This window comes from Hippoglossus stenolepis, chromosome 12 (assembly GCF_022539355.2).
Source record: "Hippoglossus stenolepis isolate QCI-W04-F060 chromosome 12, HSTE1.2, whole genome shotgun sequence".
NCBI lineage: Eukaryota > Metazoa > Chordata > Actinopteri > Pleuronectiformes > Pleuronectidae > Hippoglossus > Hippoglossus stenolepis.
Genome location: NC_061494.1, coordinates 16,140,122 through 16,161,812, shown reverse-complemented (window position 1 = coordinate 16,161,812; position 21,691 = coordinate 16,140,122). Strand labels below are relative to the sequence as shown.

The 21,691-nt window shown below is 41.7% G+C and overlaps 1 protein-coding gene across 2 annotated transcripts in view; it reads right to left on the bottom strand.

Annotated features, from left to right (window-relative positions):
* The window catches only part of sh3pxd2ab (SH3 and PX domains 2Ab), a 48,863-nt gene that overhangs the window by 15,413 nt on the left and 11,759 nt on the right, over positions 1-21,691 (bottom strand). For both annotated transcript variants that reach the window (XM_035171936.2, XM_035171937.2), the window contains exons 4-7: positions 21,160-21,236; positions 20,338-20,429; positions 14,582-14,613; positions 6,334-6,462 (exon numbers count right to left, since the gene is read on the bottom strand). In XM_035171936.2, the coding sequence (XP_035027827.2) occupies positions 6,334-6,462; positions 14,582-14,613; positions 20,338-20,429; positions 21,160-21,236 (330 nt within the window). The remainder of the gene's footprint in view (positions 1-6,333; positions 6,463-14,581; positions 14,614-20,337; positions 20,430-21,159; positions 21,237-21,691) is intronic.

Sequence of the window (21,691 nt, the reverse complement as noted above, 5' to 3'; positions counted from 1 at the left end):
AACACTGTTGTAATGTGCTACAACAATCATGAAAAACTGGAGGTTTTAAACTGAGCAGAGGGCAAGTGAATGTATGTCTCTGTGGCCCGACTCGGTCAAATCAGGTCAAATGTCTGTTTTCTTTCAATTCCATAATTTGAAATGGGAAGACAATGACGTCAGGTTAATTTAGACGACAGAAAACATACAGATCCAGATTTAAGCAAAAGTTTGACATGGAAAATGCACTTATTCACTTTCTGTCCATTACATTTAAGGCTACGGCCAACAGCCAGTTAACTTAACTTAAAACGAAGACTGGAAACAGGAGGAAGCAGCGGGTCTGCTCCGTCAAACGGTCATAAAATATGCCAAAAAAACCTCAAGACCACTTTTTGAGCAATGCATTTAGAAAACCAAGATCTTGCTTGGTTAATGAAGAAAAATCAATGTGGGTAATGCAACCTGAGCGTTTTGCAGCCGCGTGGAAATGCGAGATGGAAACAAAGCTACTGTGATAGATATTCCTGCACAGAGACGATGAGATATGTAAACAGATTCCCACTCCAGACTTTTATGGAGCTCCACTCAAAACGTACATTTGCAGATACAGTGGATGCACATAAGATGAGAGCGAGCAGCATTTCTGAGCTGTTTGTCTCTCATACAGTTTCTACCATCTGGAAACTCTATCAGCTTTAAGAGCCGCTCTTCACTTTACTGTAATCAACAGCAGATTCTCAGCTGCAACAAGAAACTAGATTTATGCCTTTTCGGGTCGCTCAAATAGTGACTGTATAACCTATGAAATAAAACTGCAATCTATACATACAGTCAACCAGGTCTGATTCCCAGGCAAAGGCAATGTTGACAGTGTAACGTTAATTTTATCGTTCATTTATCATCCAGACAAACTCTTAAACTGTGCTGAAATTCAAAAGCAACTTTGTTTTGGGGCTGTGGAGTCACTATGTAACACTCACACAAGATTTCTACATATCCAGCGTAAATATGAGAACCACAGATTCAGCAGCACGAGGAGGCTTTTTTTTCCCGGGCCTGAATTGACGAGGAATGCGGTGGCTCAGCACTACTTCAGACATTTGACACCACTGTTGAGCAGAGCTGGAGAGAACCCCATTCATTTCTAGCTCCTGTATTTATTAACTGTAGATCGGGAATCAAAGCACAAAGGGGGAAAGTATCCAGCCCAATACACACTCTTCCAGTTTTCCCAAAAAAAAAAAAAAATGGAGGTTTCAATTTACCTGGGTGGCTCTGGTACGAGGGGGGAGGAGGCATAAAAACGACACAAAACGACTTTCAAGAGCGAATGTTGACCTAAGGATCGACCTTGACTCCCTCCCAGCCTCTGAAAGGATCCCCTCATGGGCTGAACGCAGCTACAGCCCACAGCTTGTGCGCTCTCTATAGGCTCCACTGATTTGGAGACACAGCAGTCCTTGAGTGTCTGAAAAGCCCACACCTTAAAACCCTGCTTTGACTCAATGGTCAATTCTTGAGCGAGGGGGCACCTTTTTGGCTCCACAGGCTGATCTCTGTTCACTATTATTACAACTGTTTGTGCCGGTTAATACTGTTCCTGATCACGTTCTTCATTTTCTCTGCCTGTATCAGCAAGATGGAGGAATATAAAGAAGGTTGAGAGGTCGGAGAAGTAGCACCATCCGAGTTTCCATCTCTAAAAATACAGGATAAGGTTGATTTCTCGAGACGGTCATTAGTACTTCCTATCTTAAGCTGAAAAACTGTGGAGGACGGGGCTGTGAATGGATAATGTGTCCTCCATCTGTTCCGAGACATTTAACACTTGGCAACTTTTCTGTATCATGGCGTTAGTGGTTCATCGACAAGAATTTTAGGGTTTTTCCTCTTTTACATAAGGAAACGTGTTCTTGCTGAAACTGCACTAATCAGAACTGTAGCTTTGAGAACTAGAAGCTCAACCCTGACCTTGTCTTCAAACCTATTTATTGCATATCAGAGGAACACAAATTGCATCAGCCAATATGTGTCATGTTGTCAAATTTGAAGGAACTGCTGATGCTAAAATATGCAAAGAAACTGCAGTTTTCTCATCAACTAATCGAGTATTATGGCCACACACCTTTCAGTCAGGGTGCTTTTATTTAGGTACAGATGGACGTCAGCTGTCATTATAACACACAAGTGCCTGTTTGGAATGGGCTGTTTGCTTGGTCTGTGGTAATACTGGTTGCAGCTTTTTTTCTGAAACTGTAAAAGTGACTTGCGGTGATTGAGCAGCAGAGAGTTAAGACCTGCAGCTGGACTCAGTCTGCAGAAGCCCACACCACAGCTGCCGCACAAAGAGCTGTTCACCTGTTCCTTCAAAGTTTGGTAAAGCACGACTCAGTGTGCAGAACCCCCGGGCTGGAGAATTAACTGTCATTGCTGTTGCATCATAACAACGTCACTTACTTTGATGGGTTTTAGCCGCCTCCAGCTGTTCTTTTAGCAAAGGATTCATCCTGCAGAGAAACCAGATTTCATGGAAATCCATGGCTAAAACAAAAAGAGACCAATACTGCCATCCTAAGAGCTATGCGTCTAACATAGATTAAAACTACTGAAATAAGTACAAGACATAAACTGACTAAACTCTAGTAGTTATCTTGATATTTTCCATTTCAGAAATATGTCCTTGTATAATTTTGGAGTTTGATAGAGTATCAGTAAGTCTGTGCTCTTGAGCTAAGCTCCTCTCTCTGAACAGTGGGCTCCTGCTGAGACCCTGAGATCATCTTGATTCCAGCTTGAAGATGGAGAGCAGAGACATTATTGTATTGGTGCAGTTTATTTCCACGTTAAGGTAAAGCAGACATCCTGTACATCCATCATGCCATGCTGAGGGCCAGACCTGCTTATTCTGCCAGGATTTTACTCCAGCAGCGTGCACGGGCTCTCAGCCAGGAAGTCGAAACATCACCTGCAGGATGCCCCTGTTAGCCTCCAGCTTCTCTTTGGCTCAGATTTGTCTAACTTAAATCATTTGCGTTCGTGTGACAAAAAGGGTAGATTTATACAGATTAGATTACCGTCTTGGAAGGTGACCATTAGGTCTCTTCCCTGCTTAAATAAGCTGTTTGGAGCAGTAGAGATGCTGGACACCGGTGGTGCCAGGGGGTCTTGGGGTATCCGGAGGGACTGAAGGATGTGAGCTGGCGTCTCCAAAACAAGACAGAACCCGGTGTTCATTTGGCACATTGTAAGTCACAGAGCCTGATCTGGACTTGGAATTGAGTTAGACCCTGACTGGTCCATAGAGAGATCTTCTACACAGGACTGGGCACATGTCTAACATTGCCCTTGAGGTGCAGACAAAGCGGCTACAGGAAGGCTGCAAAATATTTTTTTCCTTTCTTTTACACGACTCCGTGAAAGGGCAAAGTTTAAACCACTGAATACAAAGCATTTGAACTGACCATCACTGCTGCTAGCTTAGCTTTGGCTAACATCTCAGTGATATAGTGTAAACTGAGGAGGCATCCTGGAGGATCCATTAAGCCATTATAATGAACCAACCTCTCTGAACCACTAACTTTGGCAGGAAATGGCTTTTTCCATTTTCTGCCTGCGTTTCTTTCTGCTCTACTCTCTGCTCCTGAGCCAGCGTCCCCCCTGGCAAACTCTAATAAAATAGACAAATAAAATAGCTAAAGAGGGAGTAAAGACAGAATTATTAATTAGAAAACTAATTCTGATAACGGCATCATTTGGGACAATACTACATTTTAACGACTATTTTCATATTGCTCCTTCACATGAATGCCTTTCATTTGCTTCCATGGCTCTTGGCAAATAGTAACTTGGGAAACTGCTGCAGCAAAACATCAGGCAGTCACTGGTCTGCCCTGGTGATTTCCAACATATTACACCCACCAAACCAGCAATCAATTTAAACTACTGCACCAACGGAAACAAAGGACATAACACAAACTGTATCGTCAAGCCGGGATAACGGAAAATACTGCCTTGGCTCAGGGCAGCAGGCTGGAAAAGTGGAGAAAGCTGAGCTCACTTATAGGGTCTGACCTAGATTCACTGCTCTGTCAAAAGCAGTGAATATATCTATCAATTATCTAATACAAGGAAAGGAAACGTCGATAACTGTACTGGGCACCACACAGTCTATGGCACAGTAGCTGTAACAGCAGGAATTCTGCTGAAGGTCAAAGATGAATGGTAAAAATAATAATTATCCAAATCTGCAGTTTTCCCATTTCTCTATGTTAACTCATATTCGCACCTTATGCAAAAAAAAAACTCCTAAACATATACAATCCTGATACAAAAATAGACGTCAATATGATTTTCCACTCAAAGCATCCAAAAACTCTGCAGGGGGACACACGCTGGTTTAATTGGCCATGGCTTTAAAGGAAAATGTCTAAATACAGTTTGAGGCTAAATAAAATCCATAAAACTTTTTCTTGTTTTTAATCATAACAAAGGTAACAGACGGTTTATAGCACTGCTAACTCTGTGTGTTCACCACTTAGCTCCATAATGCACACATCAATCTGTCAGAGACCGTTAAAGAGTTTGCACTTATTCTGCAAGGGAATGGATGCTGAATCAAGTGAACTCTGAAAATCTTCCCAGCACACACCTGGTCCTGTTAGTGTTGGCAAAGGAATGTGGTGTGATGTCGACCGGCCAAATGGAGCAGCTTTCGCCGACTTCCATTGCAGGAGGTGTTAAGATTTCAGTTAACTGCGAGCTGCGCTGCTGGAAACAGTTTCCACAGCAAGATGTAGGGGCGGTGGTATTTACTTCAGATCTCTGAGAACTTGTCCGTTGGTGTATAATAAAACTGTCAAATCGTCTCAGGGTGTGTTTTAAGACGCCCAGAGTCGACTGTTCTGCTTTCTAGAAATTCATTTCAAATCGTCTGACTGAATGAACTGAGAACAACAAAACAGCTAGAGAAAAAGATGAAACATAATAACTTGGGAATCAAGCTGCAGTTATACCACGGAAGCCTGGAAATCATAAATCTCATTCTGCATGGGTCATCAACACGCGGACCAACCATTAGAACTTTGCACAGTGGTGAGCTGAGATGCAAAAGGGAAGGGGGCCTCTACTTGAAAGCACAGGACCATGCAGCTTTGAGTTCATGGAGGAAAGCTCTCATATAAGAGCCCCGGTAAAAGGACTTCAAGGTGTTGGGATATCCGCCTCGCTGCGGCTCCCCATTGGGTTGAAATCCTACCAGTGCAGGGAGTGAAAACAAATACATGAACCCAAAGGCAGGACACGAGACACTTCAAAGCGATCCGGGTCTACGCATGGACCCTCTTCCTTGAGGCCAGTGTGGCGTGGCGTTTCACTCACGCCCATCGTGAAACCCAAGTCCACTTGCCTTCCTGGTCTCAGTTTCCCTGTCCTCCCTCTGAAGAAACACATGAGTCCCATTACTGTTTTACTGTCTCAGCACACCATTAAAGGTGAAAGTCAGGCCCTTTAAACCAGGCCTACACCTCTGCAGTCGCTGTTGTGCCATGACAAATTCCCTTTGAAATAGAAGTCATGCAGGCAGGTGCTCAGACCCATGGGAGTCTGTGATAGTAGATGGTCTTTGCATATTTAACACAGACACATGATTTAATACTAGTGATATTAATGACCAAGCTACAGCACTATCAGCTTTTCTGGGGTCCTTGTATCATAAAATCAACAAAACTATCAAACCATTTCACTTAAAAAGTTATGCATTTGATTTTTTAGTTGTTTTCTATACATTTGTTTCCATTTACAGTAGATTAAAGAAGCTTTACAGCACATTCCTAGAAAGTCATTAAGTTATGCTTGATGTCATCCTCCCACTGACTCATTAAATATTCAGTATTGTCAAACTGAATCACATATACCTTAACACGCGCTCTAGGCCCTATCGGCTCAGCCTTTCCAGAGGTTAAACAGCTGACTAAGGACTCTGCAGCTGCCATTTTTAAATCTGGCATGTCTTGCCGGCTTTCCATTAAATTGAGGTGGAATAATTAATACGAGTCTGGAAGACATTCCTCCTGCTAGAGGCAACATTCTGGCCTCTAGCCTAAACCAACACTGGGAAAAAACAGGGCTGACTGCAGGCCAAAGCGAGCCTCCAGATGGGGATAAGCAGCCGCTAGCAAGCTGCGGACAAAGAAGGTGGGAGGGTTGAGATAGGGAGCAGGGCAGAATGTTTGAGGAAGTGTGGACTGGATCGTGAAAGTGTTTCTGCTTGTGTCTGATGTACACACACACAAAACGCATGCCGCCTGTCCCTGCTTAACATGTCATTGTCGTGCATGTGTTTTTATTACTCACCGCTCTCACTCTTTTCAATGACATCGACCACCTCCCCCGCTTGAAGGCCGATTTCTGCTGGCTCTTGTTTCTCGTAATTGGCCACCACCACGTACTGTTCCAGGAGCATGGGGTCCGAAGCATCCAGACCTGGGGTTGATGGGAAAAAACATGCCGTCAGCCAGCTGCCAGCCATAGGCGCACGAGAACGGCTGCTGGGCACACGTTGTGCCATAGGCCACTTTGTCTGTAGAGCTCAGCCAATCACAATATTCACAGGGTTCAGTGCATCTTCCTGAGAGTCTAGCCATAGAGCTGCATCCCCCTCCAGCCCAACATCCAGGGCAATGGAGACACTGAAAGTGTAGAAAAAGAATCCCCCTCCAAAATGTGAACGATCAAACAGTCAGCTGCAGAGAATCCATTCTGTATCACTGAAGGGGCCTCATCCTGAATGTCCAACAAAGCTGAGACCGGGTCAGTAGATGCACGTAGACACATTCACAAAGTAGTAAGACAAGCAGCGAAGAGAAAGTAGAAGGAACAGTAGAAGTGATAGAAAAGTGAGCTAAAGCCAGCTGAGGACAGGACATTAGAGTAGGAGAAAGAAATGGTTTCCCTTGGAAAATAAACCATCTGCTAAAAAGCCTCCTTCTCCTCAGTTGGGGCTGGAGCTGGAGGAAGAGTAGGGGGTTGTGTACACCAATCATAGGAGTTGGGACTAGAGGCCTTAAATAGAACCAGATGAAGGGGCTGGAGCTTTGCTCAGAGGGATGGCCCTCTGTCTCCATGAAACACTAGAGCCCTGACTACAGCGTGTGGCCCAGCCAATGGAAACCTTCCTTTCTCTACTCCACTCAGTTAACCATATAAGCACCGGCAGTGACTTAGTTTTTCACAGTTTGTGCCTGTATCAGAAAATTGATCATATCCAATTAAGTTTGGATCAAAAACTAACTACGAGAATGACTTCTTAAAGAAGAAAAACGTGTTTTCATTTGTGACAATATAAAAAGAACATTTCACTGCCTGATACATTACAAACACCCACAACATGTTTCCCCTCCACATGAGCATATGATGAAGCCTTAATCATTGAAAATCCTGAACACAAGCATAGCTGTGTCAACTAAAGCAGATCTAACAAGCGTCATATGGAATGCAGACTCCTCCCCGGCTGACATCCAGCTCACAGATAGCAAGTAGCAAGAGCTTCTGATGACCGCTGAGGTCAAAGCTCCGTACACAAAGTACAAGGTACGTTCACGCACCAAGATTACCTCTGTAAACCTTGTTTCATTGAATCTGTCATGACCTTAAACAGAACAACTTGGTTCAGGTCCCTCAATAACATCAACAGTTAAACACTGTTATAAGAATGAGCAGGAAAATAGTTGAACTGGAGCAGGAACCATTAATCAGCATTTACAACAGAGGGGCTAAAATAAAAGTAACGCAAACAGCCTCCAACACCAAACACTCACATTCGGGACTAAGAGAGCCAAGTCAAGCTTTGTGCCCACATCCATGACTTATTAATGGTTGATCTATTTATTTCAACACCATTAATTGTTTATTCAGTACTTTTGAAGTTATAAGCTGCATTTAACATTGTTGATTTATCTCTGTACGTTATATGTGGTATGCTGTATGTTGTTGCAGTATAAGCGTATACTACACGTGGATACTTTTACACAAATTTTTCTAAAGGATAAATGAAGTTATTTTAATTTAAAATGAATTATTTGTGTTGCTGAAGTACAAAGGACTTTCATGATGTTTTTTAAAAACAGAAATATCCCCAAACAGCAATCACATCCTCTGTTCTTGTCTGTTTTTAATAACTGCCATCACTTACTGGAAAGAGGAAATCTGTTTTATACTGACTTTGGAAAATAAGAACAATTCAGTCCAGCGGATGAAAGGTTTGGGACTTAGATAAGGAATGATTAAGACAACTTGGATTAAGCTGCAGACCTGGCGTCATGGCTCCATACTTGGAGATTAACGGGTCTATAAATCAGGATAATATTTTTTCATTTTAATTCGGGAACTAAAGCTTGAAACGTCATTGAGATAATAACTTATGACTTAAGAACCATTGGTATCTGAAATGCTATGACTGGCAGAGGGACTGACACTGGATTACTGTGGTCGGGTCGTGGTTTATGATGCTTTACGTTATTTGTGCAATATGTTTGGGGGAAACCACAAAGTTGGGTGCAGAGACACTGGTAAGAGCATATTTGAATTCTGGGTATTCTGGGCCTTCTTGTTCTTCGAAGTGTAATATGACAGCAATTAACTGCACTAACAGCAGAGAGAGATACATTTCTCTTGACACTGCTTTGGAAATGTGTGGTTGAGTGGTTTGTTTTAACTTACAGATCAATTAACTTTGATTAATAATAATTTGGCATCAAAAGGGACACAAGATGAATGACTCAAATATTGATTAGATCTTACAGTACTATCACAGATAGGGACCAATAACCATAATATAGTTAACCAATAATAAAATAGTCTCTAAAATTTGTTTTTAAGTTAGTACTTTTACTTTTATTACAGTTTGAAAGTTTTTATGTCGGTTTTACACCATACTCTGTTTTAAAAGTCACCAGATATCACACATTTAAAAGGCAGCACAGATGACTAAGGTGTAGGACAAAGTCAGTGAATCAGAATGGGTGTAAATTAAGTACCCAGTCATCACCTATGGTCTTGGCTTGTCCAGACTTACAGATTAATTGTATTTTGTGCATTACCTAAGCACAACTTAAATGAGATACTCATAAGATTTTCATGATCAATAAATTGTCCTCTATTCAACAAATCATCCTGCATAATAAACCACAACCAACATAAACCCAGTGGATATATGTTGTACCTTTGTTTACTTAATGCTGAATTTGAACCTGCAATAAAATAATGACCTGACAGGAGCCAAATTACAAATAAATACTATATCTTGGACGTTGTGTAACCCCCACAAGAAAACTTAAGAAAACCACAAACTTGCCAGCAATACAATTTCAACACAGATGAACATAAAACTAAAGTCAGGTCATGATCTCATAAAACCAGAATCTATGTCAAATGATGTTTCTGAAACACACGGTTAACTACACTACAGCAAGCGAACAGTAAATCCGAGACCCGAGGTGAGTGAGTAAAGACTTTGTCAGCAAAGTCAATAGGCCTGAAAAACTGAAGCTAATATTTCAGCCTCGTTCAGGAAATGAAATGTTTTGCAACAGCAGGAGGAGCGAGCCAGAACAAGGGGAACGTGTGAGAAAAATGAGGTGAAGCAGCCTGGGACGGGATAGGTCTAATTTCAGATATGATATGTGTAAAGACAGCTGAGTATAAAACGAGCTGTATAAATCAGTGTGGTCAAATCAAGGTTCAAATGAATCAATCCTGAGAAGTTACGTACTTCGATCAATTACACATACACACCATCTGTTAGGGCTGTGGAGTGTATCTGACAAACCTGGTTAAGAGTGTGTGTTTATATATGTATTAGAGCATGTCTGTGTGTGTGTGTGCCACATAGATCTGATGTATTTCTGAGCTTTAAAATTACATATCTTTTTTGGGCTGCGATCAAATAGCCCTATCAGCCAGTCTCTGTGTTTACATCTGTCCTTGCTCAGATTTATACATGTGCTTCCTGCTCCCACCCTTTCAGTCCCAGCCGTCCAAACTTCATCCAGCCCCCACCCCCATCCTGACTCAGCCGTCATCAGCTCCTTCCAAAGATGATGACAGTTGGGAACTTTGCAATAATTCATCCCTGAGAGGAGGAAACTATAGGGAGTGCATCGTCTACCCATTTCTACCGAGGAATTTCTCTTCACGAGAGACTTTTCAGGATCAGCCGTTTTGGTTGATAGCATAGTTGGCACGGGCCTCTGCGTCTTGGTGCCATATTCCGAACCCTTGGGTGACTTTACGAGAGCAGAACTGGGTTGAGAAGAGTAAAATTTGGCAAAGTGCATCGCCTTTGTATGTCTCATCAGCAGCAGATGTGAAGTTGGATAAGAAAGGGACACAGGACTGCTGTTCAATGTAGTACAGATGTACTCATGTCATTGAATCAGTATGTAGCCCTGAGGGACAATGGGCAGACCACAAACAAATCGTGCAAAATCCATCCCCCGAATCAACTTACAAGTGAGCGACAGCCTTCACAAAGCTGTTGAAAACTGTTGGATGTCTTCATCATCTTCACTTGATCATTATCTTCACTTAATCATCATCTTCACTTGATCTGTTCCTTTCAGGATTCCAGGTCCAGATAAAAGTGGGAATATCACAGACATTAAGAGACAAGGTACAACAAAGCTCATCTTATATAGATTTTCAAAGTTTCTTTGCAAACAGTTGAGTTTACTCCAGGTCACTGTTTCTAACTGAAAAGAATTGTGGGCCTCCTTCCTCGTAAAACATTTGCAGAGCCAAAGTTTGGAGGATTTTTTAATCTTCATTGTTTACATCTATGTTTGCTTTCAAGAAGTCTTCCCTCGCTGCAGTACTTGAAATATCACCACCAACAACTGTCAATCAATGGAATTCATTAACCTATCAGTGGACTTTTTAATCATCTATTCTGCGTTTGAGAAGGAAAGAAACTCCACAGGGAAACTCAGGAGCTCCCGTTGTACTGATGTTGAAGTTACGAGGGGATTAAAGTCACAAAATCAAATAAAATCCATTATCTTTACAGCTTATCCTTTGAGGGTCGGTTGCCTGGAGCCAATCCCGGCTGATATTGGGCAAGAGGCGGAGAACACCCTGGACAGGTCGCCAGCATATCGCAGGATACAGAGACAAACAACCATTCACACTCACAATCCCACCTACAGGTAATTTAGAGTCTCTAATGGGAGGAAGCCGGAGTAACTGGAGACATGGGGAGAACACTAACTCCACACAGACAGGCCTTGAACGGTGGGCAGGTTTGAACCTAGAACCTGCAGAGCCACTGAATCACCAATATCAAAAAACTCAATCAAACCAATCCTGCATTTCATCAAGATTTCCAGTAGAAACTACGATTTCTAGATCAGATTCTGACCTGGTTATGTAACAGTGGAGCATTGCTTTACTCATGCAAGGCTACTTTAGGGATTGCGGAAGTTCAAAGTTAGAGATGTGGTGTCAAAATATGACAAATTACATTAACTGCTGACAAACTGAAGAGGTGCCTTTGTAATCATGGATGAACAGCGGGTGAATACTTTGTTATCTTAAATGAAAGTTGTTTATCACATTAGTAGCAAAAAACAACCGTCTTCGGAGTTAAGACTCAGGTAACGTAGCTGATGTTCTATGCTACATCTTAAAGCTGTACCCATGACATGAGGAAGAATGATCACTTTTACCAATGTCCTTTAAAAATAGGAACATACAACATTTGAAATAAACCTGGTGTAACCCACATAATGAATCTTTCAGGTCCTGTGAGGCTCATTGTGCACGAGTCTAGAAGGATTCTGAGCTGTTCATTGAGAAATAAGCTACTGCCACAGTGTCTCCTTGTGATTTGTGCTCAGTTGCCCTAATGATTTCCAGTTTAAAATCTTATCCATCTGCAAACACAAACAAACACACAAACCTCTTGACCCGCCCACCGTCTAAACCCGTGAGCAAATTAACCCTTATTCCTCCTGACCAGCATGCACAGCACACACATGCACATACCCACATACAGTGTGTAAACACTCACACAGGCACAGCTTCAGGCACACATGTACACCCTACAGGCCCCCAGAGACCTGCCGCTGAAACGAAGACAGCAAGTCTGCACATATAAACACTGCACTCCCTCGGTCCGTGTGCAACATTGAAATGGTTTCCACTTGCCACGTAAACCTCCTCTCCTCTCCAGCTGCTTTTCACATGCACTACACCCCCGAGTGCTCCCTTTCTTTTCCTCTCCTACTCCATTTCTAACTGTCCTCTGCTCATCTCACTCTCTGTTTGAGTTCAGATAATCACAAATGCTTGGAAGTTGATCTGAAGCTCCCAAACCTCAACATCCAAAGAATGTAATCATCATAGTGTCCTGTCAAACGATGATTCCAGTTCCACTCACCTGACTGTGATTCAGCAGACTTCATTATATGTTCAAGTGAAGATAGTATGTTGTTCTTTGAACCTTATATTGACAATAGCTTTGCTATGATGCAGAGTCAATTATGTAGAATGCTTCAATCTCACACTGCAGCTCTCGACAAGTGGGACCATAAAAGAAATATGGGGCAGAATCTTACTAGAAACATATGAGAGATGAAATTTCCAAGTAAAAAACAGACTTTTCACTGGTTTTCATCATCTAATATAAGTCCCACAAAAAAGACAAATCACCAATGAAGTGCACTACAGACAAGTTAGAATGAGACAAATAAGGAAAAACAATCATGAAAGAGATAGAGGAAGAAACGATCACCATGAAGACAAAGAGCAACAGTGAGCAATCATCTCTGAGTGCCTAGAAGATGTTCCTCTGATTTCTTCTGCCTGCCAGGTAAGAGTTCCTACTCGAACCTCTAATCACTCGCAGTTTTGTGGTGGAGGGCCACATTCTCCTGTTTAGAGCAGGGGCTCAGTAAACTCATATGTGAGACCCACACCATGTAATTATGGAAACCATGAGCTGCAGCTACAGCACAAATTCACCACAGACTCGCTGCACTTTATCTGCTGTCCTGCTTTAAAGGAGAGAGATCAATCTTTCTGCTGCTGACCACTAACGTCCAGCATGAGTAGGAAATCACGTATGGAGGGATTTTACAGTGTGTGACTCTGATTAGTAAATTATCACAAGCACCAGTTGTTAAGTGTGTTATTAACGTTTCCACTGGTAGACTTGAGGGATTTATTGTAAGTAAAATTACGACATAACTGATATCATATTTTATATCAAACTAAACCATTGAAACTATGCAAACAACAGACACTATATGACGAACTTTCCAGGCAGCCAATAGGAATATAACTGAAGGCCAATCTAATATCTTGCACAGACTGAATGTAGGTTACTCACCACACACACACACACACACACACACACACACACACACACACACACACACACACACACACCAACACACACACACACACACACACACACACACACACACACACACACACACACACACAGCTGAAATAAGACATTTTTTCCATTTCACTATGCAGCTGGAATCCCCTGTTACGTAAAGCCTCGATACCATGGAACACATAATGAAATTAGGTTGGGGTCTTATTTCGTTTTGGTGACAACTGTGCCGCAGCTTTTCCTCCGAGTGGATCGCCCGCAGAAAATTAACTCACAGGTCACCGACTAAGACTTTCATTGCCCCGCTATGTCATACGCAACTATAGCAGAGTGCAAGACGGATGGCCACAGCGAGTTTGCATCTGATTGCAGGACTGTGTAATTAAGAAAAGGGTATTCTGAGACTGCATGCATTCAAGTGCACACACACACATACAATACACAACACTTGAACAGCTGTTCACTAATCCCCTCTCATACTCTTCCTGCTGCCTCCTACGCCTGTATCCCCATGCTCAGCTGAGTCACCCAGTCTTTTTTGACTTCAATACTCTCCCTCACACACACAAAAAACATAAATCCAACAGCCAACCCTGGAAGTGTAAATACAGAACCAATAGAGGCGAACAGCAGGTGCCCTCTCCCACCCAGCACTGTATTTTTCACCATTTCCTCAGAATGCAGAAGTGTAAGGTCGCCATTTTTATTTGAAGAACACTAGAGCAGCGCCCGTCATGCTGGAGCTTCGCAGTCGAAACTGCATTTCCTCGAGTCCACAGCAACACACGTGCCAAGTCTGAAGTCCACCGGACGCAGTTGTCGACAAAATCAAAGACAAACTGACAAACAGACAGAGATTCTTCGATTTCTGGATGGATGTGTTCTTACAGAAATGCACCACCCATTTAGCATCACGCTCCTTCAACATTGGCAGGCTCAGAATGGACAGTTTTAAAAGAAGAGTAGAAATCAATGCAGCAGAATAGCATAACTAAAAACTGTCTTCATTATTGATAAATCTGGCAATTACTTTCTCATTTAATCAATTAATTGCTTAGTTCCGGGTGACTTATTCAAATTGCTTGTTTTGTCTGACCATTCAATTCAAAACTCGAGTACAACAAAGACACAATACAGATGGATGGAGCGCAGAATACTGGACACAGATTCCACTGGCTATAGGATAAAAAGATTTCAGATTCTTACCTGATTTACGTTTCCCAGAACTTCCACAGTCTCTGCAAAAGAAGCAACACCAGAGAAGCATGGTCAGTGAGAGTGGACCCGAGGTCAGAGCATTTATATGACTTGATCAATCTGTGGTTACAGCTGAATCTGTGTCTGGGGCTCTCCAAATGCTGCTGGCACACAAGTACCAGCCAAACCCTCGCTGAGAATGCATGCAGAACTTGACCCACTACCAGAGGGAGGGAGACAGGGTGGGATACATACTGCACGGGTGTGTGGAGGACCACAGTAACTGTGTCAAGGACAGAAACAGCAAATCATCAGATGTTTTAGCAAATACACAGCCATGGCAGACGTGGTGTATATGAGGGTGATGATGCAGCTGCCTCTGGTTAACAGAACAGCATTTATGTACTTTACAACAGTATCATATCCCATTCATGACCCCATTCATGTTTAGATGTGAAAGCGTCTTTCAAAGCCCAGACTGTAACAAAACACCGAGCGGACGAGCGTCAGTGTCAATGAACGCGCTCTGTGCACGTGTACTGTCCATGTCTGTGTGCTCTGTGCTGCAACTGAACACACAGACTTGTATGTGTAATAAGAGGAAATATAGGTTTAGTCATTAAAAATATACACAATTTAAAGAAAGCAAATTGAATGGCACAGAAAATTAGCACTGGTGCTGGGTCTATTCAGCCAGAGGAAATACACTGCAATCAGTTTGAAAGAAATTAGTAACAAAGAAGGAAACATAACAAATGACATATGTAGGATTATTACATTTATATCCATAATTCAGTGTTGTCAGATCAATTTTTGTTCTCGTGCTTCATTTTGCTGTAATTCAGTTACATAAATGATGATTACTTTATCCAGTTGACAAGAAATTAGTTTTACCTCCGCCAAGGAAGTTATGTTATGCGGGCCGATCCGCACAAATGGGCAGAGCTAGAGGATTTGTTTTTTAACATTGTGAGAGTGTTTGTTTTCATTATTTTCACTGGTTTCTCTGAGAGTAATTCGTGGATCTTGATGAACAAGATCAGAGTGTATGAAATTTGGTGCAGCTTGACTGGATTTAAGGGGACTGTTGGGCCTTGGCAGAGTTAAACGCTCTACTGAATGCCATTCTAGCTTGTTTACTTGCTAGGAGCATTACGCAAAAAATATTAAAGTGATGTCCACAAAACTTAGTGGGAGGATGGGACAAGGACCAAGAAAGAACTTGTTAAATGTTGGTGCAGATATAGGCTAAAGGGACGGATCCAGGAACTGTTTAATCGTTTTTTTAATATTATGAGATGGGGACATTTTCACCAATTTCCCAGTTTTAGGGAATAATGCATGAATCTTAATAGGTATATTCAGATTATTGATATGAATGTCTGGTGTTTGATTGAACCTATCAAAGAGTCATGCACTCTATAGTGCTATAATAGTTATACATTGGAAACATTTCCCAACAAGGCAAAACATCTAAGTCTCTGTATTTGTACATCTAGTTTTGAACTTGGTGCACATTTGAAGAAGCTCTGGCTGAATACTTGTGATGGAGCACACTGAGGATAAACTAAGGATTGATGAAGATGAGATCGGACACCTGGCTCTCTGGAGAGGTCGGCCTGCAGGACTGAAGCAGTGGCCAGTTATGGATATGAGTAGATGTTTGGATAAACCCCCTCCAACATTTGCGTCCTGTTCAATGACTCTCTGTGCTTCATTGATTCCAGCTAAACAAGAAAAGTTTAATTTTGTATATTTCGCAATTTCAGTCTCTGGAGTTGATTATTTGACTCTGTGCTACAGAGAAGCCATCTCGGGTTTTGCTTTTAGAGGACAATAACAAATCAAACAAATAAAGTCAGAGTATAGTACTTTAGTTTCTGCTGAGTGCAATGAAAAGATTACTCGTGTTCAAGCTAAGCAACAGTTTTTGCTTAATAAAAACATTTTTCCCATAACTGTATCCCTCTGTTACTTAAGATAAAGTCATTTTTGGCTCAAGGCTTCCATGTTTCCAGATGCATGAACAGATCAGTTATGAGACATTTCCAATCAAACGCATAATAGCTTACAGCTCAGTTCAGCTTCATTAAAAACATAAATTACATACATATTTAACTTTGAACAAATCCAACCATGAAAACACTATTAAGCTGGATTGTGTCAAAGCAGATGCAATGTTTATATTGGATCTTCAGCATTCATACTGTGGGAAAATCATTTCAAGCCCGCTGCAATATGAATTTTATAATTTTCTATATAATGGGCTGAAAACACAAAAATGTTAAACATTCATGCCAAGCCAACATAAACATGGTTATGGTTTAATAAAAGCGAAGCAAATGATGCTCATCACTTGAGACAACTTTAAACTCACAACAGAGGGATGTCGTGGATATTAAAAATCAAAACAACACACACATCATTGCACAAGTGGATATAGTTGAGGATAAGGATAGAAAAGTGAGCAAGGTGAGTGGTGGAAGCATCGTTTCCCCCAGGTAATGTCAAATCTAGTGGGGCAGAGATGAAACTGAGGGAAGCTCTCTGCAGAGTTGGGGAGAAATGATGGGGATAAAATAGATGCTTGACCTGCCCTGTTCGCTTATGACCCATAGCACAGAGCTGGAATAAAAATTCCTCCCAGGAGGAGACACAACTCTGGCTCTGTGCACTTTGTGATTGAAGAGAAGAGGGGGAAGTAAGAGGAGCAGAAACCCAGCTGAATGTTTAATAATTTGGATCTTTGTTTTCAGGGGTAAATTGTAAAAGGAGCGAGTCACATAAGTTATGAGATTTATTATCAACACTGTTCTGGCATTATGATGTAGCTAAACCTACACATGTGCGCACACTGGGCTGAACACATCATTAAAAGTCAGAGTCCATCTTAACCTCTAGTTGAGAATAACCATCTGTTAACACATAACTGCAGTTTACTCTTTGTAGGTGGGCCTATTAGAGGAGGAATTTGTGAGATATTAGTTCTTTGCTCACATTTCTTTTTCAGTCAGGATGGGAGTGTCTGCCCTGCCCCACGTATACATTACACAGACGCTCCAGCCTGACCTCAGATTAACCTCCGCAGGAGTAACCTCCAGCTCAGGGGTCAATGGGTCGACGTCATTGAGCAGGAAATCATTATGATAGAGCAGAGGGCAGCTGGCTTGCACTCAGAGAAGCTGCAGTGTTTGTGGGGATATTCTTCAGAAAAGTAATGATTCAGATCTTTCTCACGAATATTGGTACAAAAAAGCTTTTAAGTTTACTCAGTCACTATTTTCTGACGACAGCCTTTTAGTGTAAAATTCTTCTTTTTACTCTTTGGAAGCATTTTAGTGAATGAAAGTTGCCCAGAAACATCAGAACTACGAAGCTGCCTTAAATGGTCAGTTATGCAAATAAATAAAGCACACAAACATGTACCCCTCCATGAACAGGTGGTATTCATCAAGCAATTCACAATAAATTTTAGCATAAGAATACAAAAATGTTCTAGTTGCAAGATGCCAAATGGCCTTGAATTGATTTCTTGATTGCACAGGAAGTGCAGTCGCTTCACTGATACCTTCAGGTAGATTTTCCTCTGTGGATCAAGGTCTTGATTATTGATTTTTGCGTATCTAAGTCAGTATACAGAATACTTCCTGCTAGGACTCTCAAGTGTAATTTAGAGCTTATGTCTGTTATATTACAGCATGTGAATCAACCCTCCAGCCAACCTTCAGAGAGATGACACATTAAAGTACAAATGCATCAAAGAGATGAACCATATGAGAAGAGGCCCATCAACTTGTCAACAAGATATGACGTGAATAAATAAAAAACGAGCTGGTTTGGTTCAACCTGGGATTCAGCAGCAGTAAAATAGTGTTTAGAATGCAGATGATGGATGCAGAGGACAAATTTCCCCACGGGCATTAATAAAGAGCGTATTTATTAGCGCTCTAAAAATGGAGTACAAACCAAAGTCACATCGTAGTTGGGGCAGTAAAAGACACATTTCAGTGGACAAGCAAATTTAGTGGCATCTCACCGTGAAGTTTTAGATTGAAAAACACTGAATACCGCTCCCCTAACCCCTTCCTTTGCAAGCGTGTGGAGATCCTATGATTACCTATAATGCACTTGTCTCTATAGCCAATAGTTTCTCTGCTGAAACCTTGAAAAGAGGAAATCTTTAGTTGAATTCATTGTTCCACAGCGAAAAAGATTTAAAACAACTCATTGCAGCATGGTAATGAAATTGAATATTTGTACAATTTCAGTTCATAACAAAAAGATCAGGGATGTGACATTACTCAATTTTGCTATAGATGAGATCGACAATTGAGTGATCACAAGAAAATATTTTTCCTATCCTTTTCTAAAGAGCTTCCCACACAGCAACATAGCACATTATCTGTCTGCACCTCCTTCATTGATGTAACATGAAACTATACGTCCAGAGCTATTGCATGACTCCCTCTTGTGATGGAGCAAAATCACATGCATTTTTTAGTCGGTGCAGTGACACCTCTGGACCATTAGATGGCAGTAACAGATGAGGGCTTGGCAAACACATTGCTGATGTTAACAGTGACTGAAACTAAATATGAACTATTCTTCATCTAAGAGAAAATGTTGTTTTTCATGTGATTTGTCTCATAACGTATCACTGTAACAGAGATATGTTGGAGTAATAGCGACAAGTTTAACAGTTTTTACAGCCTGTATTCAACAGAACATTTTTAATATCATCAGAGCAGGAAAAACAGGCTCTTATTCTCAATGCTCTTTTTGAATTATCCTTCCTAATTGCGCTCTAAATCTGATTACATTTTGCTTTAGTTGTTTTCCCAGTCCATTTTAAACACTTGACATTTAAATGATGAATGTTTCTTCACCATACCTCACACAGTGTCATCTCATGGCATCACGGGATTACCTCCTCTGTCTTCTTGCGAGCTTGTGACAGACAATAACACCATAAAAGTCATTTTTGAAATGGTCCAGATCACCCAGTAGTGAGCTGAGCACTTGGGTGGCACGGCTCTCAGACATCAACGTCTCAATTTAAGCTGTGCTGGACTGTCTGCGAGGCCCGGAGGAGGATCACACTTTGAAGTGGGATTAGCATGTGTGGGTTTGGGGGGGGGTTAGAGGTGGTGGTCGTGGTGGTTGTGGGGAGACCACTCAAGAGGTTACTCCACCACATTTGTCTCCTCGAGTTGGGAAGTGCACAAAACAACATGCGACAAGTTCAAATTTATATCTTAGCTCGAAAAATACGATCCGAGACATATTTCAGTTGAACGTGAGGCAAAAGGAGAGAACGGCATTTAAACAAAAAGTAATTTAGCAGCCGCTCTGTAATTACTCCCACACTGACTTTGAACTGAGTATGACAGATGACTAGCCTGAGAGCCTCATCTGCTCCGAGACTTGAACCCAGCCGCACTCATGACACGATCATGACACCACTGATCCTCAGGCATTTGTTCTGGGATCAGGTGTCACCTCCTTGAAAACATTATTAATAAAACTCAGTCCCCCTCTCAGCCAGGACCAATCAATCATCTCTGAGACACAGCAAAGCCTGCGGATCAAGATGGGTCAACCCGGGTTGAGAGTGGTCTGTCCCGACTGCTGAATCACACAAACACACACAGTCTGCTGCTGTATTCACTACCCACCAGAGGGCAATGTTTGGTATCTAACAGCTCATGTAGATACTATTGTGCTATTGCTCAGCTTATGATTTACTAAAGATAATAGCTACTCACTCTGGTGGAGGGTTGAGGTCGTCAGATGTGGTCTCAAAGAACGTCAGGACCTCCTCACTTTGGGAAAGGTTGGAGGGAAGCTTCATCAGAGCCTGTGGTAGAGGAGGCGGATAGTGGTTGAAACAAAAAACAGGTGTTTAAAAGCTTAAATGGCAATGAGTGTTCAGTTTATAACACTTATAACTATACTGTCATTGTACAGTCAGTAAACAGGAGAAGCACAGGCGGAGATATCGAGGGCGTGGAAGGGAAGGAAGAGGGCTCTGAGCTGAGAGAGAGGGTTAAAACAAAGGAAAACACACCGAGGTGATGAATCGGAACAACCTGCACAGATATTTAAGAAATGAGATACTTCAGCCCACTTAAACACACCATTATAGGAACAATATTGAAAATAAATCTACTTTTGTTGTCTTTAAGCTTCTTGCCTTCACGGCAAATCTCGTTCAGTTCCTCTAAATGAAAACTGCTGCCACACTTGGCAACGCACCTGACCCACATTCCCGTCTCTGACCTCGTGAACGTAAGAGGGCCAGCGAGCCGCCTGCCTTCACTGCTAACACGTTAACTCAGCTGATTCATTCTTCTTGATTCTGTCCTACTCCTCTGTGCCCCCATTTCCCTCGTTTCCTTTATAGGCTGCCTATTTACATTGGTGACAGGAAATGACCAGCACAGATAGAGCAGTTGCTTTCCTGTCGAGGCTGGTGGAGGAGATAAATGCTGAGGCTTGCCTTGAAAATACAGCAGCCAATGTTCAGGGAGTAGAGCATGAGGTGTTGGAGCTTGGACACAAAAGGAGATGATGAGACAGAGTCTTACTTTGCAATAATTATCCAGGTGCTTCAGTCTTTTGACGGCCACATCTCTGATGTGACTTCGGCGAAACAAGACTTTACCTGAAGGAAAACAGGGCACTGTCACACATACAGTACACATCCAAAAAATATTATATAGTAAAATGTCAGATCATCAAACAGAAGAAAAGATGTCTGATATTTATGAATAAACTTTATTAATATTCATGCATTAACAAAGACACCAGCATGTCCGGCACAATCCCTCACTATTCCCATCAGACAGTACTGATGGTTGGACATAAATGTCAATGTGTGAATAACTCAGTTTGGATGAATGGTAGCATCAATGTGTCACTGATAAAGAGAGATCATGATTAACATGTTAAAAGGCAAACGTGTAAATTATTCATTATAGTGTATTAGTAGCTGGTCATGGTTCTGTAGAAAGAACATGTTTTCCCTTCTTTTGACATCATGACGTCAGATACAAAAAAAGAAAGTAGAATAAAATTAATAGATGCTTCAAAGATTAATTTCTTAATGATACAAGATTG